Here is a 27914-nt window from a genome sequence, read left to right on the forward strand (position 1 = left end):
CCACCAGCCCCTCAGGGAGATCCCCGCCGACTCCCCGGCCAACCCGACGCTTTCCTGCGGCGACTCCAGCTGCAGGGTCAGGAGTCAGACCTGGTTTTGAATTGCCTCAGGCCCTGGTTCAGGCAGGCAGCCAGCTTCCCCGCACCTCCTGCGCCAAAACGGACGGCCAGGTTGGAGGCTTGCTGCCAGGTCTCCGGGCGGAACCGAGGCCTGGGGCGGAGACCAGTCTGCAGGCGTGGAGGGCGGGGCGGGCCGTGAGGCGCTGCCGGGGGCGGGGACGCGCTGGATGCCAGGCTGGGGGTGGGGATCGGCCAGGAGGGCCGAGGCCAGTGGGTGTGCTGAAGGGCCTTGGAGGCGTGGTCACAGGTCTGGAAACCCACCGGAGGGGCGGCCGGTGGCCATAGTCCGCGTCGCGCAGGGCGGGAGGGGCACGCATCCTAACCTGCCAGTGGACTTTGCCAGTCCTGCTACGCGCCAGGCCGGATCCTAACCAGGCTCTCGCGCAGCCAACAGCCGGGCCTTCGGCGGCCTCTCCTGGCGCCGCGCGCCGGACCACACGCGGGGGACAGCAGAGGTGGCCTTTCCAGGGCAGGGATTAGGGGGCAGGATTGACGCGGATCCTTGGTTTTCCCAGGCTTCAACTACATAAGGCGGGGCTTGCCGCTTGGAATCCGAGAATGAATTACACACGGTTCATCACGGCTGCGAGCGCGGCCAGAAAGCCTTCTGCCATTCGAGTCATGAGTGAGTCCGGGCCCTGCTCTCCCACTGGAGGGGGCGGTCCCCGCAGAGCTGCTCCGGGCGGCCTGTGCCCGGCTCTGCGCAGACCTGGCACAGAAGGCGCGCTGGAACGGGCACGAGTGTGGGCCATCAGCAGTAGAGAGAGGGCAGGCCGCTGTGGACACGTCCTGCTTCGGCTCCAGAGGGCTCTTCCGGGCACAGGAGTCGGGGTTCGACTCAGCGTGCGGGCGAGTGCGGAGTGGGGAGGGCGGGTTCGCCGGAGACAGAGGGGTGCGCGCGGAGCCGGGCACGGACGGGCCGAGTGGAAGCCCGTCTTCTGTTACTGTGACCCTTGGCTTGTCCGCCTGATCACTCCGCCTTCTTAGATGCACGTGTCTATTCCTTAGTTCCTCCACCGGTGAGGTCGGCCCACAAAAAAAGGCATCTTCTGTGTTTCTTTCGGACTAGCATTCTATCACTAGAAATCGTTACTCTTTAAAGTTTTACTGACTTTAATGCAGCATGCTGAACCATCTCTGTTTAGGAAGGTCTTCACTGAAAGTGTTTCTTCTCCTCCTCCTTACTTGTTGTAGCTGAGATATTGGGCAAGTCATCGAAATCTGTCCTCTCCCTGGCGACTGGAGCACCAAACCCCAACACGTTCCCTTTCAAGTCTGCGGTTATCACCATAGACAACGGAGAGACCATCCAATTTGATGAAGAGATGATGAAGAGAGCACTGCAGTATTCTCAGAGTGCTGGGTACTGATCAGTAGATAATGTAACCTTGTTGGTTCATTTTCATGAGCAATATTCTACAGCCCGCTGATAGAGTGACGTGTGTGTTTTTTAACTGGGTATTCAGCAGTGAGGAAGGTTTGGGGAAGAGCTTTAGAAAAAAAATAATTGCAGCAATGATACTGAATGCCTAAGATGCCAGGGACTGCTTCTCAACCTTACTCGACTAGGAGAGGGAGAGAAGGCTTTTGAAAGTAGGTACCATTTGAGCTGAGACTGGAATAAAAGAGAGAGAGAGAATATAGCTAGGTGAAGAAGCAGGGTAGGAGAAAGGAGGAAAAGGATGACCCAGGAAGCAGCCAGTTTAGGTCCTAGGGAAATTTCTTAATGATTATGTTCCCTTTCTAAACAGGCAGCTATGTAAGCATGTTGCCCTCAGTTCAGATGTGTTTAATTTCATAAAGGCAAACTGGAACACATATTCTAAGGCTTTCCTTAGCTGGTCTTCTTCAAGTGATAAAGGGTAACTTGCAGAGTGTCTATGAATTATACTTTATTAAAGCCTGTCTGCTCTGTGATTGAAGAATAATGCATGTTGGGTGCATAAAAATTGTGTTGTATATAATGTATACCTAGGCTTTTCTTTCCATGATGCAAAGAACTTACTGAACCTGCACTTCTAGGTATCCTACAGAAATCTCCCTAAGGGAAACAAAAAATGAATTACGCAGTGAGAGCTCTCATGTAAAAGAAAAAGTACAGGCTTTGGAATGAGAAAGCTGTAGATTCAAATCTCAGCTCTTTTAATCACCAACTGATTAACTTATGTGGATTTCTTAATCTCTAAGTCTGTTGCCTTGTCTTTTAAGTAAAGATATTAATATTGGCAAAAAGCATTTGAGGACCTTTAAACTGCCTGCTATAAAGACACCATTTAGTTCCTGTCTACTATTATTATGATTTCCACTACTGTCAATTTTTACATGCATTTTATGCTTTAGACTCCCAGAGCTGTTATCCTGGCTAAAACAGTTTCAAGTAAAATTGCATAATCCTCCCACCATCCATTATCCAGCCAGCCAAGGACAAATGGACATGTGTGTCACATGTGGCAGCCAAGAAGGTCTCTGTAAGGTAAGACTGGAAGGAAAGACACCCGTGGGAAGAATCAAATATTACGTGCACCCATACAGCCATCTCTCCCTTAGCCACAGAGCATCATGTTCTGTGGGTTATGAAGGCTTCCCTGTCTTCACCTAGAATCATAAGTGGAACGTAAAGACATTCACCAACCTGATTTCTCTTAAACAGAGATCCCACCATCAATGACCCAGAGCTCTGAGTCATTAGGACAAGATTCCGGTTCAGGAAGAACTCAACCACTACCTGCACCTTAGTGAGCACTGCTTAGTTTCATCTAGCTCGGAGATTCAGGCTACATTTCAGTTATGTTTGTGGTTATGGCATTTCAACCCATGACTTTTAAATTCTTCGAGGGTGTATCCTGATACTCCTGAGATGAAACGTCATTCGTTTGTGTGTCTGCTGGTGTCATCATCTGTGCCGGCTGCCCCTTGTACCCTGACTCCCTCTTGGCTGTGCTTCTCCAGGTCTACGTATATGTCTGTGTCTGTGGCTGACTTCTCCTCTGGGTTACTTTCTCTCTCTCTTTCCCTCTCTCTCTCTCTCTCTCTGCCTCTCTCCTGGGTTCCAGGAACTCCACAGAGGTAACCACCACTGGGGGGTCCCCGGATAAAGAGACTGCATACATGGTTCTCAGTTTCATCTATTTGTTTCTTTTCTTTTTCATGAATAATTAGTCCTGGAAAGGAGGCTCTACATTCAGTCCTCACACCTAGATGAAAGTATGACTCTTGTTTTTCTCAAAGCAGAGTAGCTTTCTTGCTCTTCTTTTTTATGTAAATGTGAAAGCTGGTTAGTTTTCATGAATTTTCATTAAATTATTATTACATAATAATGTATTAAAGTAATAAGACTATAATTTTCCTCCCTCTTCTTGGACTTAATTAGGAAAAACAAAAGGATTAGCTGCTGTTTCAGTTTTATTGTTGAAGAGAAATATTTGTGATGCCCCAGACAAGTAGGGAAAAAAAAGGACTTCAGTGAATTTCTTTTCTTAGGAAGGAACACTATGTGCCTTTTTTTTTTTCCAGAAAGATGCACAAGAAAGTTTCTTCTTTGTCTGTTGCAACATCAGTCATATCAAAGAGGAAGAGAGCATAGATGGCCAAATGCATCAGTAACTCACTGGCTTATAGCCATGCTTGTTCCAGAGGCCTCCTGGGAATCCGGTTTAATATTTCTCTCACTTTGTTCTCCAGGAGGGATATTATTTTAGGTGTCCGTGTCTCAGATCATAAACAGCCCTCCCTCCTCATTTAGGATATTTGACTTTCTCATGTCCCCTAATTGACATGGGAAATGAATGTGATGAGGTTTTCATCTGATCCACAGATGATACACAAGCCACCTCAGTGATCTGTTTGGTCCTAGGATGTCTTGTAAATCCTGAATCAATGAACTTGTCAGAGGAAGATACTGTTTGTCATAAAAGGTCAAAAGCTCATAAGGAAACGTAAATGGAACATCCTAGTCCAAATTGGAAAAAAAAGTCACATCTTCTGTCTCAATGGATAATGGCCGTGCTGTTTGTCAAGAGATCTAGTTTGTTAAAATGATATAGGGAGGAGAGGCTTGACCTGGGGATTGTGAAATGTCACAGGTTGGGAAAGGATTATTCTCTGACTCGTGTAAGATTTAGTCAGAATGGACCCCTCTGATTTAGGCTGGAAAAATCTCTTGTGTGGCTCTACTGATGTCACGAGGCATCATACTGTCCTCAAGATCCCCCGAGACTTGTGGGCCTTGTCCTCCCTGACCTCTGAGTCTCCTTTACCCTTGCTGAGCCCCGCTCCTTTCTGGAATGCTCCCCTTCCTCCTTGCCCTGCCCCCCTTGCAGTGTCCCTTATGTATGGGAGCCCCATGAGGCTGGGCCCCCAAACCTCTTTCCCCTTCACACACACGCACCTTCCCTGGGCATCACACCCGGCGATCACGTCCATGCCATTAACTCCAGGCTCCCTGCACATCCACGCGTCCACCGATCCAGGCTGTTTCAAAGGCACCTCAGACCAAAACACTGATCTGCTTCTCCCTCAGAACAGACAGCGTTGGGGGTGTTTTTCAGTCAGTGGCACTCCTCCCACCACCTCCCCACTTGCATAGCCAGGAATCCAGGGCTCCCTCCTGACACCTCTCCTTCCTCGCGCCCCCTCAGTCCACAGTTAGGTCTGCTGGTTCTGATTTCCTAAATACCGCTCAGTTCTCTCCAGCCCCACCATCATCAACCCATCCAGACCACCCTTACCTTTCCCAAAGACTGCAGCAAAAACCTCCCAAATGAGCCTAAAAACTTCCCAGACTCCACCTGTACTCTCATTCCTTTTTGATACTTTGAGTTTGCAGCCAGAATGACTTTCTCAAATGCCTGTCTGGTCACCTGACTGCCCAGTCCCACCCTCTACTTAAAATTCTCACTGGGTTCACTTGGCCCAAAGGCCTCCCTGGGACGCTCTCTGCCCACTTCCCTCTGAGCTCCTTCCACTCTCCTCTTCACACTCCACCTCAGCCACAGGATTCTTTCAGTTTCTCAAACTGTGCACGTATTGTCACCCCTCCTCCTACTCGTCACGTCCTCATGGAAGCCCTCCCTGAATGCTCTAAGTTCCCTGAGTGCCCAAGTCCTCCTACAATGAGTACGTAGAGCCTTGGCATCTATACGTAATAGCGCTTATCACCGATTTTACATATGCATTTATCTGAGTAGTTATTTGATTAGAATCTAGCTTTCAATGAACTAGCACCTCCACGAGGATAAAAACCATCCCACTATACTCATCAGTTTGTCTCCATAGGTCCTGGCTTATAGCAAAGATTTTTAAATTATTCAAAGAAGGAATACATGAATTTTAGGAGCCAAACCAGTTATGTATATATATATATGTTAAACCTAGAACGGAGGTTTGCAAACTGTGGCTTGAGAGCCAAGCCAGCCGTTGTCTGATTCTGTAAATAGAGTTTTATTGGAACTCAGCCACACCATCGGCTGACGTATTGTCTACAGCTTTCTCACCATAGAGGCAGAGATGAGTAGTTGCAATGGAGACACCAGGGCTCACAAAATATGTCCCATCTGGCATTTACAGAAAACTTGCCAACTCCTTCTCTAGAATCCTAGTGAGCCCAAACTAAAAAAAAAAAAAGGTGGGGGGAGGTGTTTTCTAAAAATGGAAACCAGACTAACGAAGCTAACCTATGCTTCTTTTGTTAGGTATTTGAAATGATCGTTAATCCTGGAGATAATATCCTCGTAAATGAACCTATTTATTCAGGAACAATTCATGCTGTGAGTACACATTTCTACAAAAGGCAACTCTCTTTTCTTCTAACAAATAAGAAACCACTGCACCTTGAGAATTCTCTGTCCACTGAAACATAAAATAGCATCTTTCTTCTTAAACAGGAGAATCATTAATATATGCAAAATATGTGAAATGTACCCTCTGCTTTATACATTTCTCCTTATAAGGTCTAAATGTAGAGGTGCTAAAATTGGGTTGTGCAAAATCATGTCCAGATTTGTTAATATTCCACCTGAAATGTGACTTAATTTACAAAGACATTTTTTCACTACCATCTATATTACCACATGCCTGCTCTGCTGTGCCCTGGTCAGAACACACCACTGTCGGGGGCACAATACTTTTGGGTGGATGTGAATACAGACTGGAGCACAGTCAGAGAAAAGCAACCAGAGTGAACAAAGAAATGGAAATAATACCATAGGTTGAATTGTTTTAGGAACTATGCTCTTTTCTGCAGAGAGAGAAGACTCCACGGGGCCATGAGAATTGTCCTCAAGTACATGAAATCTAGCCATGTGACAGAGGAGTTAGATTTGTCTGAGCATGTCCTCCGGTTCATAGAACTTGAACCAAAGGGTAGAAACTCCAGGGAAACAATTTCAACTCAATGTAACAACCGTATTACCATCAGCCTTACCAGCTCTCTGAGGAGTAAAGCACTGCCCATCACTGCAGGGGCTCAAAGAAAGAAGCCAGACACAAAAGGACAAATATTGTATGATTCCACTTGTACAAAATATAAAAAATAGGCAAATTCATAGAGACAGGGAGTTGATGAGAGGTTACCAGGGCCTGGGGGAGGGGGAAATGGGGAGCTGTTGCTTAATGACTACAGGGTTTCTGTTTAGAGTGATGAAAAGATTCTGGAAATTGATAGTGAGAGACGCACACATTATGAACGTAATTAATGCCACTGAATCCCACACGTTAAAATGGCAGATTTTTTGTTATATATATTTTACCACAATTTTAAAAACTAAAGTAAAATAATGGCCTTAATCATTGGATACTAATTATTATTTTCCTGAACTCCAAAGATGTAAGATTACACGATGCCTGTAAATGTAAAACTTGTATCTATGTAAATAGCACGATGCACACACGTTTTCACATGCCCAAACAGAAACCCGTGCCACACTGTGAGGGAATATGCCGACGGTTCATATGTGTTTATCTCGTGACCCAATATGAACTTGTTTTATTCATGTACATGTGTTTTTAAAGTCTAAGCCCTTTTAAATTTGCCACAAGTAGGGTCTGGATTATTCTCACTTAGTGCATAAGTCTACATTTGACCGCTAATATGTGTGTTTGCATATCCTTTGAAAAATTTTTTTTCTGAGAACTTCACTCAATTATTGGGTTTTTTTCTTAATTTTTATTGAAATATAGTTTATTTACAATGTCATGTTAGTTTCAGGTATACAGCAAAGTGATTCAGATATATATATATATCTGTTCTTTTTCACATTCTTTTCCATGATAGGTTATTACAGGATATTGAGTATACACTTCCCTGTGCTATACAGTAGGAACTTGCTGTTTATTTATTTTATATATTGTAGTATGTATATGTTAATCCCAAACTCCTAATTTATCCCTCCCCACCTTTCCCCTTCAGTAACCATAAGTTTGTTTTCTATGTCTGTGAGTCTGTCTGTTTTGTAAATAAGTTCATTTGTATCCTTGTCTTAGACTCCAGATATAAGTGCTATCATATGATGTTTGTCTTTCTCTGACTTACTTCACTTAGTATGATAATCTCTAGGTCCATCCATGTTGCTGCAAATGGCATTATTTCATTCTTTTTTATGTCTGAGTAATATTCCATTGTATATATGGACCATATTTTCTTTATCCATTCATCTGCTGATGGACATTTTAAGTTGCTTCCATGTCTTAACTATTGTCAATAGTGCTGCTATGAACATTAGGGTGCATGTATCTTTTTGAATTATACTTTTCTCCATATATATGCCCAGGAGTGGGATCACTGAATCATATGGTAACTCTACTTCTGGTCTTTTAAGAACCTCCATACTGTCTGTTCTCCATAGTGGCTACACCAATTTACATTCCCACCAACAATGTCAGAGGCCCTTTCCTCCACACCCTCTCCGGCATTTATTATTTGTAGACTTTCTGATGATGGGCATTCTGACTCATTTGAGGTGGTACCTCATTGTAGTTTTCATTTGCATTTCTCTAATAATTAGGGATGTTGAACATCTTGTCATGTGCCTGTTGGCCATCTGTATGTCTTCTTTGGAAAAATGTCTATTTCAGTCTTCTGTCCATTTTTTGATTGGGTTTTTTTTTTTGTTTTTTGATATTGAGCTGTATGAGCTGTTTGTATACTTTGGAAATTAATCCCTTGTCAGCTGCACAGTTGGCAAATGTTTTCTCCCAGTCTGTAGGTTGTCTTTTCATTTTGTTGATGGTTTCCTTTGCTTGTTATTAATAAGTCCCAATTTTTTCTTTATGAACATAAAACATAAAAATACAAGACTTTTATAAACCTATGTCTATAAGCAAGGCCACTATTTTCAACTTCAGCCTCTGCAATTGGTACAGTATTGAAACACTTCTACATGCCTTGATGGGCCACTGCCACTATGCTCCCTGGCTCCCCTGGCTCCTCTCCTAAGACCACCCTGAACCCCCCATGGTACAGAGCTAATGCTGACCTGGCATGGGGCCTACAGGATGCACCTGAAGTGCCCAGGCTACACCACTTGTCCAATATTTTGAATATCACCTCTGCTTATAACTATTTTATGTATTAGCATCACAGATGCTTTACATGATGAATTTACTTTGTAAAAAACTTCCTTAATAAACTCCTATTTTATGAAGCAGTTCTAACCATAATTATAAAGATGATACAGTCAGAAGAGGCTGGGTTATGCTGTGGAATAGCTGACTTCTTATCTCGCTGGCCTATGGCTGCAAAGTCCTGTCTTTCTCTCACACGTCGTGTCCACGGTCAGGCCACCAAGCTCTGTGCCATGCTATCTTCATCCTAGGCCCCAGAGTGACAGAAGCAGCCTCATCTGGACCGCTGCCAGTCTTAGAGCAGAGGGAACAGGGAACGAGAGACCCAAGCTGGAATTTAAAGCTTCTGCTTGGAAGGAACACCCATCACTTCTGCACGCAATTTATTGACCAAAGCCAGACCCCTGGCCAAGCCTGACATATATGAGCAGGGATGTCTACCCTTCCTCTAGGAATTGACAGGGAATATTTTTGAACCATAATAGAACCTTAACCGGGGCAACAGTAGAATCAGAAAATACCACCTCAGGCTGAGTGCAGGTTTGTGTTTAAGGATATAAATGGTAACATTTTCGTTACTGTAAGAACCAGTGACTATGATATTTGGTATCATGTCTGAGTCTTGGGTTTTCTTTTCTCCTGTCCTCCACAGGTGCAACCACTGGGCTGCAACATTATTAACATTTCCAGTGATGAGCACGGGATTATTCCAGACTCCCTCAGAGAAATACTTTCCAAATGGAAACCAGAAGATTCAAAGAACCCCAAGAAAAACACCCCCAAATTTCTTTATACTGTCCCAAATGGCAACAACCCTGCTGGGAACTCATTAACAACTAACCGCAAAAAGGAAATCTATGAGGTATTTTCAAAGATTGTGTTCCGTGGCTGTGTTCTTGTTTCTTTCTGACCCTTTAGAAGAGTGCTCTCAAGTTCCTTCTCTGATTAACCTCTTGCTCTCAAGGAAGATGATTTTTTTATTTTATTTTATTTTTTGCGGTACGCGGGCCTCTCACTGTTGTGGCCTCTCCCGTTGCGGAGCACAGGCTCTGGACGCACAGGCCCAGCGGCCATGGCTCACGGGCCCAGCCGCTCTGTGGCATGTGGGATCTTCCCGGACCGGGACACGAACCCGTGTCCCCTGCATCGGCCGGCGGACTCTCAACCATTCGCTACCAGGGAAGCCCAAGGAAGATGATTTTTAATAAAAGGGTCCCCGTAAATTTAAACTCAAGAAACTATTACGCTCTTGCTATGAGGTTTTCCTTTCCCTTTAATTGATATTTTGGTTGAAAGAGACGTTACTGTTGGTGTAGTGTTAAACTCACCTCTTCCTCCCCTCTCTTCCTTCTGTCTTCCCCTCACCCCCACCTCCAATGCATCCCGTGGCTCCCACCACCAACGTTATCCAAACCCACCGTCTCCTTGGCCACCTGCCCGCCCTCCCAGACCCCGTGACTGCCCCCCTCCTCACAGCTCCCGCCCCCGGCTCGTGGCGTCCTTCCTGCTCAAGTGTAGATCTACAACCCCTCCTCCAGCTGCTTCCCTGCACTTAAAACAAGATCAGAGTCCTTCACCTGCCACGCACAGTTATGCGACCTGGGCCTCGGTTCTCAGGTCTCTCACATCCTTCTTGTTGCAGCTACAGAGCCTTCCTTCTGTCCCTGACAAACCTATGCCTTCTATAAACGTCTATCCCTTAAACATGCCAAGTATTTTCTCACCCCCAGGGCCTTTGCTCCTGGTCCCTCAGTCTAAAATCTTCTGCCCTGTCATCTGCACGCCTGGTCCTTCCTGCCGGCCTGAGCTCTCCTGGAGCTTCCATGTCACTCTCTCTCTCTCAGACATCCACCCTCTTTAACCTTCTGCCCAGACCTCAAAACCTCCCTCCTGACCCTCTGTTCACTATCCACTGGCTCACGTTCCTTCTCTCTTTCCCACCAGATCGTAAGTTCCCTGAGGACAGAGCTTTTAGGGCTGGCTCCTGTCCTCCTAGGACACGGAGCCCTCAGTAGCTTCTTGGATGAATGAATGAATGAATGAGTACAAAGAACTGTGGTTCCAAGTGATTTTCATCTTCGAGCGCTCTGAAGAAATAAACATGCTCCTTTAACCTTTTTTAGCTCGCAAGAAAATACGACTTCCTCATCATAGAAGACGATCCTTACTATTTTATGCAGTTCAACAAGGTAAGTGCAGTGTCAACTCAACCCACAATCAGTAGACAAGTGGCTGTAAGTTACTGTGCTGATGTGAGTTTAGCCGGGCTGCCGAGCATTTTCATCTCTGGTATTACTGCTCTTTCCAGAAATTCCTTTCCTTTAGAATAACGGCTGGCTCTCTGTGCCAGGCACGTGGAGGGACGAGTGAGTCAAGGGTGAGGGTCGTCTGGACTCCAAATCCAGGTCGTGGCTCCTTAGACATCGTGCCAGGGTTACGGAGTGGGTGTCTCCTTGGGTGTCAACCTCAGTCTCTCGGGGGTGGCTGACGGGTGGAGGACTTGGGAGGCGTGTCCAGGCGGAAGGAGGAGGACGGCCGCGCTCGGTCGTGAGGCGGTGGTGGGAAGAGGAGGGGCGTTCCTAGCACCGTGCTGCCCACTCGCCATCCCTGTCACTTAGGGTCGGGGACTTTCCTGCAGAATCATGGGCTTTTAGATCCTTTCCCACTATATATGTACACCACTGTCCACGAGCATGGTTTCCTAGGAGACAACAGTAGTGGTACAGACTCCCAATGCCCAATTCCGCAAAATCCAACACTGTATTTGCTCTCAGGGCTGCACAGAACAAACACATGCACTTAGTCCCCACTCTATATCTACGGAGAAGAAACAGAACTCTTGGCTTTTTATCTAGTTTGCCTGAATACCATGTCTGCCTGCCGCCCACCTTCAACACGACCATGGCCCCCTTTCTTGTTGGCATTTACGTTTGAAGTAAATATGGAAGTTTCAGCATTGCAGACCGACTACACTGCTCGTCTTCCCTTGCACCTTGTGTTTCTAGTTGGTCTAAGGCTCAGCATCTCTTCCTAAACAGCCCTGAATGCTGACGGCCCTCTTCGCTTTGGTCTTTTCCAAACTAGTTTTTCTTGAATCCTTCCTCGAAATCTGTTCATCCTGGATCTCAAGCCTTGGGACAAGGAGGTCCTGTGTGAGTTTCCTCTAAACTCACGGGAGTGGCAGCGTGAGCAAGTGCAAGGACATGTGTGTGGGTTTGGCAGAAAAGCCGTGAAGATCGGCAGATACGAATAGAAGAACGTGCATCTCTGGTTCTTACTCCATTTCAAAGGCTGAGATGAAGACAAGGAAAAGGATGTTTGTCCTACTGTTCTCCAAATCCATTCCTCCCCAGTCTCTGCACAAAGTAGGGATACGGTCTCTAACAGACTTCCCAAACCAACAGTATTTTTCTTCCATTTCAAGCCCTGGGCACCGACTTTTCTCTCCATGGACGTTGATGGGCGTGTCATCCGAGCTGACTCTTTTTCCAAAGTCCTGTCCTCTGGGTAAGGCCCTGGCTGTGCCTGCAGGCTGCATCTAAAGGTGACAGAGGCTGCACCTCAGCAAACAGTTCTCATTTAAGATACCTGTATTCCCGTTTGATTTTATCTATTAATACCAGGCTTTTCTCCCAATCTGTCCCCAGTGGTCAAAGATAGTTGGCCATTAAATTTATAGCTGTAGGGGGACTGGTCAGGTTTTTGGTTACATATACGAAAGAGCACATTTAGAAACACGTGGTCTATTTTAAGTGTACAATTAAGTTTAAATGTGTATTTTAAATAAGTAGTTTTATTAGACTGTGTTAACTAAGTGCTTGTCCCCAGGTCACAACTTTCTTCCCCATGAAATCACTAACATGGTATTACTTGTTAATGCAGTGTTGGTACTGTGCCTTTTCTCTTTGTGCAGGTTGCGAATAGGGTTTATAACTGGTCCAAAGCCCTTGATCGAGAGAATTGTTTTACACATACAAGTTTCAACAATGCACCCCAGCACATTTGCCCAGGTATGGACAACTTAGGAAATAGGAATTTTTTTGAATCAGATCATAAAACAAAATAGATGTTGGCAAATAAGACTGAGTGAACATGACAGGGAGAGAAATCACTGATTGCATCTCTAGTTCCGCATGGACTGAATTAGGAGACCACGCACAGCAGATGTTTGCTTTAAAAGCCAAAAGAGATTTGAATGGACCTGGTACTGTTTCACAGTGTAGACCAAACACCTTGAGGGTCAGAGATCTTATTCAGCTGTGTCCTGGCATCTAGCCCAGGAATCCCATGAAAACTGTGTTGTACTCGACAGGACAGAAGAGTTTTGGTGAAGTAACACACCATTAGCTTCACTGTCCTGGAATCTGAGAGCAAGGGTTCCAAACCTACATCGTGGCCCGATCTCTCCCTTCACTGCCCATGTGCTAAGCTCCCTACAAACAGTGGCTGGAATGTATTTTAATTAAATACAGTAAAATTATTTTTGGAGAATGTATAAATATCTTCACAAGCTTTAAGAAATGATTGGAGCCATCCCTAAGGCAATCTTGAGAACCAACCATAAGGACAGGACTGCTACCTAACAACTCAAAAGGTGTAGTTTATGTAGAATGGACATTTCTTTGACATTATACATTCCACAAAGTGCACGTGACCCCGTGTTTTATCTAGTTGGGGACTTTTCCATATTTTCTGTATCTCTTATCAAACGAATTTCACTATCCATTTACATTTAGAACTTCCATTTTGGATAGAAAATCTCTGAATATATTGTATAACTTCATGTATCGACTGTACATGGGGGGGTTGTTTATTTTTTTGTCAATTTATCTCTTTATTTTGATCATAACATTTGTTCAATTTCTGGAACTAATTTTTTTTTAATATCTTTATTGGACTATACTTGCTTTACAATGTTGTATTAGTTTCTGCTATATAGCAAAATGAATCGGCTATATGCATACGTATATCCCCATATCCCCTTCCTCTTATATCTCCCTCCCACCCTCCCTATCCCACCCCTCTAGGTGGACACAAAGCACCGAGCCGATCTCCCTGTGCCATGCGGCTGCTTCCCACTAGCTATCTATTTTACGTTTGGTAGTGTATATATGTCCATGCCACTCTGTCACTTCGTCCCAGTTTACCCTTCCCCCTCCCCATGTCCTCATGTCCATTCTCTATGTCTCCATCCTTATTCCTGTCTTGCCCCAAGGTTCTTCAGAGCCTTTTTTTTTTTAGATTCCATATATATGTGTTAGCCTACGGTATTTGTTTTTCTCTTTCTTACTTCACTCTATATGACAGACGCTAGGTCCATCCATCTCACTACAAACAACTCAATTTAATTTCTTTTCATGGCTCAGTAATATTCCATTGTATATATGTGCCACGTCTTCTTTATCCAGTCATCTGTCAATGGACACTTAGGTTGCTTCCATGTCCTGGCTATTGTAAATAGAGCTGCAATGAACATTGTGGTACATGTCTTTTTGAATTATGGTTTTCTCAGGGTATATGCCCAGTAGTGGGATTGCTGGGTCATATGGGAGTTCTATTTTTAGTTTTTTAAAGAACCTCCCTACTGTTCTCCGTAGTGGCTGTATCAATTTACATTCCCACCAACAGTGCAAGAGGGTTCCCTTTTCTCCACACCCTCTCCAGCATTTATTGTTTGGAGATTTTTTGATGATGGCCATTCTCACTGGTGTGAGGTGATACCTCATTATAGTTTTGATTTGCATTTCTCTAATGATTAGTGATGTTGAACATACTTTCATGTGTTTGTTGGCAATCTGTATATCTTCTTTAGAGAAATGTCTGTTTAGGTCTTCAGCCCATTTTTGGATTGGGTTGTTTGTGGGGTTTTCTTGATATTGAGCTGCATTAGCTGCTTGTATATTTGGAGATTAATCCTTTGTCAGTTGTTTCATTTGCCAATATTTTCTCCCATTCTGAGGGTTGTCTTTTTGTCTTGTTTATGATTTCCTTTGCTGTGCAAAAGCTTTAAGTTTCATTAGGTCCCATTTGTTTATTTTTGTTTTTATTTCCATTCCTCTAGAAGGTGGGTCAAAAAGGATCTTGCTGTGATTTATGTCAAACAGTGTTCTTCCTATGTTTTCCTCTAAGAGTTTTATAGTGTCTGGCCTTACATTTAGGTCTTTAATCCATTTTGAGTTTATTTTTGTGTATGATGTTAGGAAGTGTTCTAATTTCATTCTTTTATATGTAGCTGTCCAGTTTTCCCAGCACCACTTATTGAAGAGGCTGTCTTTTCTCCATTGTATATTCTTGCCTCCTTTGTCAAAGATAGGGTGTCATATGTGCATAGGTTTATCTCTGGGCTTTCTATCCTGGTCCATTGATCTATATTTCTGTTTTTGTGCCAGTAACATACTATCTTCATTACTGTAGTTTTGTAGTAGAGTCTGAAGTCAGGGAGCCTGGTTCCTCCACCTCTATTTTTCTTTCTCACATTGCTTTGGCTATTCAGGGTCTTTTGTATTTCCATACACATTGTGAAATTTTTTGTTCTAGTTCTGTGAAAAATGCCATTGGTAGTTTGAGAGGGATTGCATTGAATCTGTAGATTGCTTTGGGTAGTGTAGTCACTTTCACAATGTTGATTCTTCCAATCAAGAACATGGTATATCTCTCCATCTGTTTGTATCATCTTTAATTTCTTTCATCAGTGTCTTATAGCTTTCTGCATACAGGTCTTTTGTCTCCTTAGGTTGGTTTATTCCTAGGAGTGTAAATTGGAGTGTTTCTTTAATTTCTGTTTCAAATTTTTCATCATTAGTGCATAGGAATGCAAGAGATTTCTGTGCATTAACTTTTTATCCTGCTACTTTACCAAATTCATTGATTACCTCTGGTAGTTTTTTGGTAGCATCTTTAGGATTCTCTATGTATAGTATCATGTCATCTGCAAACAGTGACAGCTTTACTTCTTCTTTTCCAATTTGGATTCTTTTTATTTCTTTTTCTTCTCTGCTTGCTGTGGCTAAAAATTCTAAAACTATGTTGAATAAGAGTGGTGAGAGTGGGCATCCTTGTCTTGTTCCTGATTTTAGAGGAAATGGTTTCAGTTTTTCACCATTAAGAATGATGTTGGCTGTGGGTTTGTCATATATGGCCTTTATTATGTTGAGGAAAGTTCCCTCTATGCCTACTTTATGGAGAGTTTTTATCATAAATGGTGTTGAATTTTGTCAAAAGCTTTTCCTGCATCTATTGAGATGATCATATGGTTTTTATCCTTCAGTTTGTTAATATGGTGTATCACATTGATTTGCGTATATTGAAGAATCCTTGCATTCCTGGTATAAACCCCACTTGATCATGGTGTATGATCCTTTTAATGTGCTGTTGGATTCTGTTTGCTAGTATTTTGTTGAGGATTTTTGCATCGATGTTCATCAGTGATACTGACCTTTAGTTTTCTTTCTTTGTGACATCCTTGTCTTGTTTTGGTATCAGGGTGATGGTGGCCTCTAGAATGAGTTTGGGAGTGTTCCTCCCTCTGCTATATTTTGGAAGAGTTTGAGAAGGATAGGTGTTAGCTCTTCTCCAAATGTTTGATAGAATTCGCCTGTGAAGCCATATCATCCTGGGCTTTTGTTTGTTGGAAGATTTTTAATCACAGTTTCAATTTCAGTGCTTGTGATTGGTCTGTTTATATTTTCTATTTCTTCCTGGTTCAGTCTCGGAAGGTGGTGCCTTTCTAAGAATTTGTCCATTTCTTCCAGGTTGTCCATTTTATTGGCATAGAGTTGCTTGTAGTAGTCTCTTAGGATGCTTTGTATTTCTGTGGTGTCTGTTGTAACTTCTCCTTTTTCATTTCTAATTTTATTGATTTGAGTCCTCTCCCTCTTCTTCTTGATAAGTCTGGCTAATGGTTTATCAATTTTGTTTATCTTCTCAAAGAACCAGCTTTTAGTTTTATTGATCTTTGCTACTGTTTTCTTCTTGTTTACTTGAGATTTTTCTTGTTTCTTGAGGTGAGACTGAACTTAGTATGATTTTAGGCAGCCTCTGTGCTGATGGGAGGGGTTGTGCCCCTGTTTTACTAGTTGTTTGGCATGGGGCCTCCAGCACTAGAGCTTGCTGGCCATTGGGAAGAGGTGGGTCTCAGCATTGAGACAGAGATCTCTGAGAGAGCTCTTGCCAATTGATATTACATGCAGCAAGGAAGTCTCTGGTGGTCCAATGACCTGAACTTGACTCTCCCACCTCAGAGGCTCAGGCCTGACAACAGGCCGGAGCACTAAGACCCTGTCAGCCACACAGCTGAGGGAAGCCTTCAGCCAAACAGAAACATGGTGAACGGAGCACACGCCTGTAGAAACCCTCTGCGACTGTATGTGTTTTACATTTAGAGACCATCCAGGGTGGCAGCTATTGGGTGGATCTTGGACTGGACAGTCTGACTTAAGTCCCGGCTCTTTGAGGAGCAGTGACCTCAGGAACGTTAACTTCACCTCGTGCCTCAGTCTCTTCCTCAGTATATTAGAAATCATGACCTGCCTAATAAGGGTATTACGAAGATCAACTTAGCTTAAATACGTTCATATGGTACAGCAGTTTCCGGCACATAGCAAGGACCACATAAATATTTTGTTATTTTTACTATTATTCTTGTCATTGTTAATAATCAATCTTATTATAAGTTGCTGGCTCTACAAAGCTTGGTACAGCCTGTAGCATCCTCTTAGGGTGGTTTGCACATGATCAAGAGTGGTTTGCTTTTACGTTTGGGCAAAAAACACATTTCAGAGGATGAATGATGACCTTATTACTGTCTCATCCCGTTTAGCTCCTGGTATCACAGCTTCTGTACCAATGGGGAGAAGAGGGCTTCCTGGCTCATGTAGACAGGTATTGTATTGTAGGTTCCATACTTTACATAGAAATGGACTTCACTCTATTAATTTTCATTTTTGAAGTATTCCAAAATAATGGAAAAACCACAATGGTAAAATGTTTACCACCCAACAGGTCAAATAAATATGCTCTATTCCCTCATCAAGAATTCAACATTTTCATCAAGATAGAAAATAGATTCTTACAGACTGGACTTCAGAGCCTTTTAATTTCTGCAATCAATGTACTAAATACATCCTTTTCATTGTTTTCTTCTTCTAGGGTTATTGATTTCTATAGGAAGCAGAGGGATGCATTATTGGCAGCTGCAGACAAGTGGTTAAGTGGTGAGTGGAACTTACATCCTGTCCTGGGATGAACAGTAGCCCTTATATGAGTGAGTGATACACACCACAGAGTATTATTAATATCCCTGGGGAAGGAAACAGGGTCCAGGAGTATTCTTGTCAAGAAAATGTTACCTTATAAATAATCTCAGAAGTAACAGCACAAACCCTGGCACAATTCTACGCACTTCTACTATACTTGACTGCTACAAAGAATCTGTGGTTTAAAGAAAAATGGCCAATTAGTCTAACACCAGCAATAATCTACTTAAAGCTAAATAATATCTGTACTCAAAAGGTTTTCAAAATTTTGCTCCAAATAGAAGAGGAATTGTGACATAACATATTCCTTTTCTAACTAGACTCTATAAAGACAAAACAGTCCAATAGTACAAACTAAGTACAGTCTAAGGTGGATTTCTCATTACAGATGATTTGCCTTTTAATCATTAACCTCATTAATCAGTAGTATTTCTATTGCTAATTTGATTTCAAAATGCTTTAGATTTTTTTTTTGCTATTTGTTTTTTTTAATTTTTAAATTACTCTTTTTTTGTTAGTTTCTGCTTTATAACAAAGTGAATCAGTTATACATATACATACGTTCCCATAACTCCTCCCTCTTGTGTCTCCCTCCCTCCACCCTCCCTATCCCACCCCTCCAGGCGGTCACAAAGCACCGAGCTGATCTCCCTGTGCTATGCAGCTGCTTCCCACTAGCTATCTACCTTACGTTTGGTAGTGTATATATGTCCATGCCTCTCTCTCGCTTTGTCACAGCTTACCCTTCTATTAAGGAAGAAAGTAAAATGAATTACCCGGGTTTAATTACACCACTAAAAATGCCTTTTGTAGGAATAATAGTAAATACAAAGTATTCACTTCTTATTTCCCTCATATCTTGTTCCCTATGTAGTCCTGATAAAAACACAATTACTATCTTTTTCATAAGAGTACTATTCTACCACTTCCTATAGTGAAGTTGAAAAAAAGGTTTTAATCAACATCAAGGTTTTTTTTTTAAAGGTAATAATCAAAATAACTCTTGTTCCTTCTTGGTTTCTCTATCCTTATATTCAATGAAATATAAAGCCTACAAATACACCAGGAATTCCTGAATTTTAAGTACTTCTTAATTACATTGCAATAAAAACTACAATTCATTGGACTTCTGAACGATTATGTAAACGATAGGATTTACTGAAACACTAGAAGGCTCTAGAAAGGGTTGAGGAATCCTCTTCTAAAATTGAAAGAGCCACATTTGGCTTAGGGACAGTTCTAAGAAAGGGAGGTGGGCATGGCACTGGATTTCCTGCACTGCCCTGAGACCCACTAAAATCAGAAATATACACGAGTCCCCTCTCTCCCTTTCAAACCCTCCCCTCACTTTTTAAAATAAAACTCAGAACACCAATTTTCAGGACTCCTAAAACTATATTTTTAAAAAATGCTATCACCAAAGGAACTTTTTTGGAAACACTAGTTTACAGTTACTGCAATTTGTCATTTCAGCGATATAGCTGACATCATCAAAAATGGTCTCGGGGAAACATTTCTTCTCTTCTTTTGTTTGTAGGTTTGGCAGAATGGCATGTTCCTACTGCTGGAATGTTTTTATGGATTAAAATTAAGGGCCTTCATGATGTAAGAAAACTGATTGAAGAGAAAGCCTTTAAGAAAGAGGTAAAACAGGAAGAAAAGCTATATTTTTTCTTTAAAGTAATATCTTAATAAAAATGGCGAGAGATGTTTATCACTGCCCGCCAACCCAAGGCATAATGTTTGCCTATCAGATACATTATCTCCTTACTAAGAACATAATAGATTTTGGGTTACGGAATTAGTCTCCTGGTCTAAACCAGGGGAAATACTCAGCTCAGCTACTGATTAGCTTAGTGGCTAAGAGCACAGTCTCTGGAGCCACGTCCTTGGGTGTGAATCCCAGCTCCAGCCCTGCCCCGATATGTGGCACTGGATGAGCTGCCCTTCCTGAGTTTCATCTGGAAAATGCAGATAATGAGAATCCCTCCCTCTTAGGGTTGCTATGATGAAAGCAGTCAATATGGATAAAGCACTTAGACTAACACCTGGCATATAGTAAATGCTTGATAAATATAAGCCATTAGTATTTATAATAGAAGGATTTTTTTTTCCTGATTATGAAAGTAAAGCATACTTATGATAGCATTATACTTCATTAAAGCATAATGAAAAATTTTTAAATAGCCCATAATTTTACCACCCAGATTTTATGACCATTTGTGAAATATTTTCTTCTTGAAGAGGTTGTATACATCTAGTATTTTGGCTACGAAATTATTTTTTTATTAAAGCATAGTTGATGTACAATATTACATTAGTTTCAGGTATATAACATAGTGATTCAGTATTTTTAAAGATTAGACTCCATTTAAAGTTATTATAAAATATTGGCTGTATTTCCTGTGCTATATAATAAATCCTGTATCTTCTTTATTTTATACATAATAGTTTGTAGCTCTTAATCCTCTACCCTTATTTTGTCCTTCCTCCCTTCCCTCTTCCAACTGGTAACAACTAGTTTGTTCTGTATCATCTGTGAGCCTGTTTCTTTTTGTTGTATTTATTCATTTTATTTTTTTAGATTTTGCATATATGTGATAACATGTTATTTCTCTTTTTCTGACTTATTTCATGAGGCATAATACCCCTCAAGTCCATTGATGTCACAAATGGCAGGACTTCATTTTTTTTATGGCTGAGTAGTATTCCATTGTGTGTGTGTGTGTGTGTGTGTGTACACACATACCACATCTTCTTTATCCATTCATCTGTTGATGGACACTTCGGTTGTTTCTATATCTTGGCTAATATAAATAATGCTGAAATGCATATTGGGGTGCATGTATCTGTTCAAATTAGTGTTTTCTTTTTTCCGGATATATACCCAGGAGTGGACTGCTGCATCATATGGTAGCTCTATTTTTAGATTTTTAGGAACCTCAATATTGTTTTCAATAGTGGCTGCGCCAATTTGCACTCCCACCAACAGCGGAGGAGGGTTCCCTATTCTTCACATCCTCGCCAACACTTGTTATTTGTGTTCTTTTTGTTAATATCCATATTTACAGGTGTGAGGTGATATCTCTTTGTGGTTTTGATTTGCATTTCCCTGTTGATTAGTGATGTTTAGCACCTTTTCATGTACCTGTTGTTCATCTGCATTTCTTCTCTGGAAAAAACATCTATTCAGGTCTTCTGCCCATTTTTTAGTCTGGGTTTTTTAAAAATAATGCTCTGCAATTATGTTACATGATTAAAATTACACAGGAAAGTTTATATCCTGTTTTTTTCACTTAAAATTAGCCCGCAAGGATTTCTTCTAGGTTTTCTTTCTCCTTTTGTACTTAAATCATAAGTCTACTTAGATTTCATTCAGTGGCACTAATTAAGCTGAGACATCTAAATATGCTTCTGTGTAGCTTTCCAATTTACAAAATCAATCTACCGTTCTCCATTAATTAATTCCTTTATCATGTTCCTCACTTTTTTGTAAACACCAAGTTCTGTTTCTAGTATCACTTTTGTCTTGAGGCAGTGAGTACAAAGAACAGATCGTGTTGTTGTTGGCAAACTCCTGTGCTAGAGCATAAGAGACAGTCTAGAGGTCAGAGCTGAGAACTGGCTGACTGGACCGGTGAGCCAATCCATTCCCCTGGGAAAGTCACTCATTCCCTGTAATCATCATACTTGACCGCAGGACTCATGCTTTATTAATTGTTTTAATGCTAATAACAGCACATAGAAAGTGCTTAATAAATACTTAAATGACTTAACTCATATAAGTGCATTTTAGTACAATAAATCAATTTTATTACTTTTTTTTTTGCTTTCTTATCAATGCCATTATTCTCCAGAACATTTGATGTGTGTATCCCTGAACTAGAAGCTAAGGATACAGACTTCATATTTATTGTCATTTTTTTTCAGTCCCTTTCTTTTATTCCAAATACCCTGTTGCACGTACCTTTCTTTACCTTTTCTAAGTAATCTCTAACACTGCTGCCTTAGCCCAAATTTTGGTTATCTTGCAAGGAGATTATTACCATCCCCTCCTTCTCTACAGAAACTTGCTTCTGGCACATCCCTAAGCTGTTCCACAATGTTGGTAGAAATTATGGTTTTCATTTCATTGTTAATCAGGACAAAAAAAAAACAACTCATCTTCTGCCTTGAAATTTTCTCCCCAGAATGCCCCCAAATCATTTCATTCCCAGCTCACCTAACCTCAACAACAAGGAGCCAGATTTACACCATGAAAAAACAAGCAGTTTCTTAAAGTTCTGAATGTCATGATTTTACTAGACAACAATCTCAAAGACTTAACACAACCCAGCTTAATTCTGACTCACGCACAGTTTTCAAAGACATGCTCTATAACCTCCTCTGCTCCTGCCATGAGTCAGAGACCCGGGTTCCATTTTAGTTTCATTGATCTTTTCTATTGTCTTCTTAGTCTCTATTTATTTCTGCTCTGATCTTTATGATTTCTTTCCTTCTACTAACTATGGGTTTGGTTTGTTCTTCTTTCTGTAGTTGCTTTAGGTGTAAGGTCAGGTTGTTTATTTGAGATTTTTTGTTTCCCAAGGTACGACTGTATTACTATAAACTTCCCTCTTAGAACTACTTTTGCTGCGTCCCATAGGTTTTGGATCATCATGTTTTCATTTTCATTTATCTCTAGGTATTTTTTGATTTTCTCTTTAATTTCTTCCATGATTCATTGGTTGTTTAGTAGCATATTTTTAGCCTCCACATGTTTGTATTTTTTGCAGTTTTTTTCAATAGCCACAAATCAATCTGTGTGACACACCACGTTAACAAATTGAAGAATAAAAACCATATGATCATCTCAATAGAGACAAAAAAGGTTTTGATAAAATTCAACATCCATTTATGATAAAAACTCTCCAGAGAGTAGGTATAGAGGGAATACGCCTTAACATAATAATGGCTATATATGAAAAACCCACAGCTAACATCATACTCAACAGCGAAAATCTGAAAGTATTTCCTCTAAGATCGGGAGCAAGACAAGGATGCCCACACTCACCACTTTTATTCAACAAAGTTTTGGAAGACCTAGACACAGCAATCACCGAAGAAAAAGAAATAGAAGGAATCGAAAGTGGAAAAGAAGAAGTAAAACTGTCACTGTTTGCAGATGATGCTATACATAGAAACTCCTAAAGATACTACCAGAAAACTACTAGAGCTCATCAATGAATTCAGTAAAGTTGAATGATACAAAATAAATACACAGAAATTTGTTGCATTTCTATACACTAACAACAAAAGATCAGAAAGAGAAATTAAGGAAAAAATCCCATTTACCATCACATCTAAAAGAAAAAAATACCTAGGAATAAACCTACCTAAAAAGGCAAAAGACCTGTAATTGGAACCCTATAAAATGCTGATGAAAGAAATTGAAGACAACACAAACTGATGGAAAGATACACCATGTTCTTGGATTGGAAGAATCAATTTTGTCAAAATGACTTTACTATCCAAGGCCAATTACAGGTATAGTGCAATCCCTAACAAATTACCAAGGTCATTTTTCACAGAACTAGAACAAGTAATTTTAAAATTTGTATGGAAACACAAAAGTCCCCTAACAGCCAAAGCAGTCTTGAGAAAGAAGAACGGAGCTGGAGGAGTCACATTCCCTGACTTCAGACTACACTACAAAGCTGCAGTAATCCAAACAGTATTGTAGTGGCACAAAAACAGAAAAATAGATCAATGGAACAGTATAGAGAGCCCAGAAATAAACCCACACACCTATGGTCAATTAATCTATGACAAAGGAGCAAGAATATACCATGGAGAAAAGACAGTCTCTACAATAAAGGATGCTAGGAAAACAGTACAGCTACATGTCAAAGAATGAAATTAGAACATTCTCAAAGATCATATACAACAATAAACTCAAAATGGTTTACAGACCTAAATATAAGACTAGATATTATAAAACTCCTAGAGTAAAACAGTCAGAACACTCTTTGACATAAATCATAGCAATATCATTTTTGCTCTGTCTCCCAGAGTAATGGAAATAAAAAATAAATAAATAAACGGGACCTAGTTAAACTTAATAGCTTTTGCACAGCAAATGAAACCATAAAGAAAACAAAAAGGCAACCTACGGAGTGGGAACAAGTATTTGCAAATGATGTGACAGACAAAGGATTAATTTCCAAAGTATAGAAACAGCTCATACAGTGCAATATAAAGAAAAAAAACCACAAATAACCCAATCCAAAATTGGGCAGAAGACCTAAAAAGACATTTCTCCAAAGAAGACATACAGATGGTCAACAGGCACATGAAAGGATGCTCAATATCGCTAATTATTAGAGAAAATCAAATCAAAACTACAATGAGGTATCACCTCATACCAGACAGAATGCCCATCATCAAAATGTCTACAAATAATAAATGCTAGAGAGGGTGTGGAGAAAAGGGAGCCCTCGTACACTATTGGTGGGAATTTAAATTGGTGCAACCAGTATGGAGGTTCATTAAGAAACTAAAAATAGAGTTACCATATGATCCAGGGATCCCACTCCTGGGAATATATATATGGAGAAAGGTATAATTCAAAAAGATACCTGCACCCCCATGTTTCACTGCAGCACTATTTACAATGGCCAAGACATGGAAACAAACTAAATGTTCATCGAAAAATGAATAGATAAAGAAGGTGTGGTACATATATCCAATGGAATATTATTCAGTCATAATCAAAGAATGAAATAATACCATTTGTAGCAAATGGATAGACCTAGCGATTATCACACAAAGTGATGTCAGACAGAAAAAAAACAAATATCATATGATATCACTATATGTGGAATCTAAAAAAATTATACAAATGAACTTATTGACAAAATGGAAATAGACCCACAGACATAGAAAACAAACTTATGGTTACCAAAGGGGAGAGGGGGGAACGGATATATTAGGAGTTTGGGATTAACATATATACACTACTATGTATAACATAGATAACCAACAAGGTCCTACTGTATAGCACAGGGAACTCTACTCAATACTTTATAATAACCTATAAGGGAAAAGAATATGAAAAAGAAAAGATACATAGATAGATTGATATACATATACACATATACATATGTATAACTGAATCACTATTCTGTATACCTGAAACTAACACAACATTGTAAATCAGCTATAGTTTAACTTAAAAAAATGAAATAAAATAAAATATTTTTTAAATGATATTTCATTGTTTGGATTTATTTTACTTTTCTAATTATGTTAAAATTTTATTCATGTTTATTACCATTTCTATTTCTTGAATAAGCTGTCCTTGTCCATTTTAAGGTTTTTCCTCTGTTTCTGTGCATTCTTTATAATATATGGAGAAGAGGTAGAATTGTTGTATTTATTGTAAACACTGGTTTCTATGCTTTTAGTTTTATTATATGACATGCAGTAATTTTATATAAATTGATTTTTCTCTTGTGATTTTTTTCATTGCTTTTTAAGTTTAAAAGTCATCCTCCACTCTGAGATTAGATTCACCTATATTTTCTTTTAGTTTTCTTTAATGGTACATCACCTGTTTTCATAAACTCTCTTAGATATTCATGCTTCCTGGATATCATTTCTACCTTGATAGTTCAGCTCCTTGCCCCTACTTCAGAGCATCCTTCTCTTTAGCTTCTCCAGAGCAGATGGACATGGTGAGTACAATATTCTCTTTAGAGTAAAAGTAGATATCCATTTATTTTTTTGTGTTCATTTTGTGAGTTACAACATTATTTGATAGCTTCTTGAGTTTCTGCAAAATGGGTATTGGTTGGAAAGTCACAAACTACCATTCAGAGAAGTTGCCAGGCTTCTATAGACAAATGATGCAACCAAGTTGGAGTTGAATTTTATTGCTTTCATGAATACATGACAGACCTGTTCAACAGTGTTGGCAAATTATCAACACGTTAAAAAGAGAAACTCTTTCATTTCTTCATAGAATTAACATGAGCCATAGTACAAATTCATGAAGCCATCCATCTCTATCTCTTGAGGAAGGGTCAAATAGAATAATATGAATGATTAGAGTTAAGTAATTGCTTAATCACAAAGTCCAGCTTTAACCAGGATTACAGGAAACCAAGAAGAAAGTTCCTAAGAACTGTGTGTCGGGAACCCACAGAAGAGCCATAAACTGAAGAGTCCAGGAAGTGTAAGAAGAGTGTATACTTATCCTTGGAGATGGGCTGTCTCCGGCTATGTTCTTGATTGACTTCCTTTCTCATGTCATTAAATATGCTTTTCATAAGTTATATATGCATAGAGCCGGACAACTGAAACTATACAGAAGGCATGTGCAGGTGAGAGAGTATATGAAAAAAATAATTCGTGTTCTGGGAGAAGAGGATGATCTTGAGGGGATAAGGATTTGAAATATTTCCTGGGCCTCTGATGTGCTTCCGTCTACGTATATTAGTGGACATGACGGCCTCTGACCCAGATAAAACTGAGGTTAATCCTGACTTTTCACTGTCTGATCTCAACCTAAGATGGATACTCTTTGTTTAAATTTCTCAAGTTATGACAGACTTTTCCTAAACAGCATCCTAATTTTATTAATTCTTCTCTCTGTTCGCTTTTAGGCCTTCCAGGGATTAGCCCAACTTATAAAGGAATCTTTATGAAGAAATCGAACTCTTCATAGCACTCACGGTTTTCAGATAAATTATTTCTATGTTTTAGCAGGAAGAAATGATTGTTAGTGTCAGACTTACAGATTGGGTTTCACCAAATACGTCATATCTGTAGTAATTTAACTAGACAACTTTTAAAGTGCCCTTGAATGCATCAGATTGCCAAAATATATTTATAATCCACATATACATGTTGATAACTTTTCAATCCACAAAAAAATATTTTTATCCTGGATTTTATTGTAAAGATTTTTATAGTTGCTTTATCATTTCCCATAAATTTTCTTTGAAAATAACATTTTTACAGTAAATTATTTGTAAGCAAACAATCATGTTCAAAATGGTATGTAATGTGAACTTCTCCTATTTTGAAGAAAATGTAATGAGAGCTTGTTGCAAAAATTGTTAGAATTTGACCATTATACATAATTTTTAGTAAGAGTATCACAGACATTATGTTATGGCACAGAAATCTATTTAAAATAAAATTCTGAATCTAAACATACCTAAACGTCTGCCTATTAATTCTAAGTAAGGAGGAGAGATTAAGGACTGAGAAAAAGGTACTACATTGTATTTTTATGAAACTACACAACTTTCAAAAGCACGTTCTTATCAGTTACGTTATTTCAATCTAGTAGACTCCTTTGAGGTACTTAGGATATACTTGTAATGATTTTCTTTCTCACCTTTAAGATCTTTATTTTCCCCATCTGATTATTAAATATATGCTCACTTAATTTTTTTCAAACAACCCAGTAAGTATAAGGAATAAAGTAAAAGCCACTGGGTGTCTCACCCCCAACGTTCATATCCATCCTTTTAGATGTTTTCTATGCATGTACATGTAATAGGTAAAAGAATGGGATCTCATTAGGACAGTATCATAAATACCCTGTATCCATTTTCTATTGCTGTATAACAATTTACCAGCATTCCAAGCCCCATCCTTGTAAGGTCATCAGGTCCTTTAAGGAACTAGGAAGTTTATGTCACTGTCATTCTCGCCATCCTTGTGTATGTAAACATTTCCATCACAGTTAGTATTTTCCCAGCATATGAATGAGCTGCAGCGTTTGGTCCTGGTGGGAATCAATATGGCTGTTTCAAGTTGACCTAAAATGAACAGTTGTCAGGAAGCACAGAGAGTCCCAGGCAGGATAAACCCAGTGAGGAACACGCCAAGACACAGTAATCAAATTGACAAAAATTAAGGACAAAGAAAAAATATTAAAAAAAAAAATATTAAAAGCAACAAGAGAAAAGCAACAAATAACATGCAAAGG

The 27914-nt window shown here is 40.3% G+C and overlaps 1 protein-coding gene across 3 annotated transcripts; it reads left to right on the forward strand.

Annotated features, from left to right (window-relative positions):
- Window positions 1–267: 267 nt before the first annotated feature.
- On the forward strand, window positions 268–27133 carry AADAT (aminoadipate aminotransferase). 3 transcript variants are annotated; one of them, XM_032634127.1, is made up of 14 exons: window positions 268–366; window positions 635–744; window positions 1314–1482; window positions 2460–2592; window positions 5810–5884; window positions 9331–9540; window positions 10802–10867; window positions 12103–12185; window positions 12592–12688; window positions 17497–17558; window positions 17826–17890; window positions 19470–19576; window positions 25546–25647; window positions 26578–27133. In XM_032634127.1, exons 1-14 carry the CDS (start codon window positions 287–289, stop codon window positions 26617–26619), a joined length of 1401 nt encoding a protein of 466 aa, XP_032490018.1. In that variant the 5' UTR covers window positions 268–286; the 3' UTR covers window positions 26620–27133. The 3 variants fall into 3 exon arrangements, with proteins under 3 accessions (XP_032490018.1, XP_032490019.1, XP_032490020.1); XM_032634128.1 differs by having other exon boundaries at window positions 286–744; XM_032634129.1 differs by lacking the exons at window positions 268–366; window positions 25546–25647 and having other exon boundaries at window positions 383–744.
- Window positions 27134–27914: the final 781 nt, after the last annotated feature.

This window comes from Phocoena sinus, chromosome 6 (genome assembly GCF_008692025.1).
Source record: "Phocoena sinus isolate mPhoSin1 chromosome 6, mPhoSin1.pri, whole genome shotgun sequence".
NCBI classification, from domain to species: Eukaryota; Metazoa; Chordata; class Mammalia; order Artiodactyla; family Phocoenidae; genus Phocoena; species Phocoena sinus.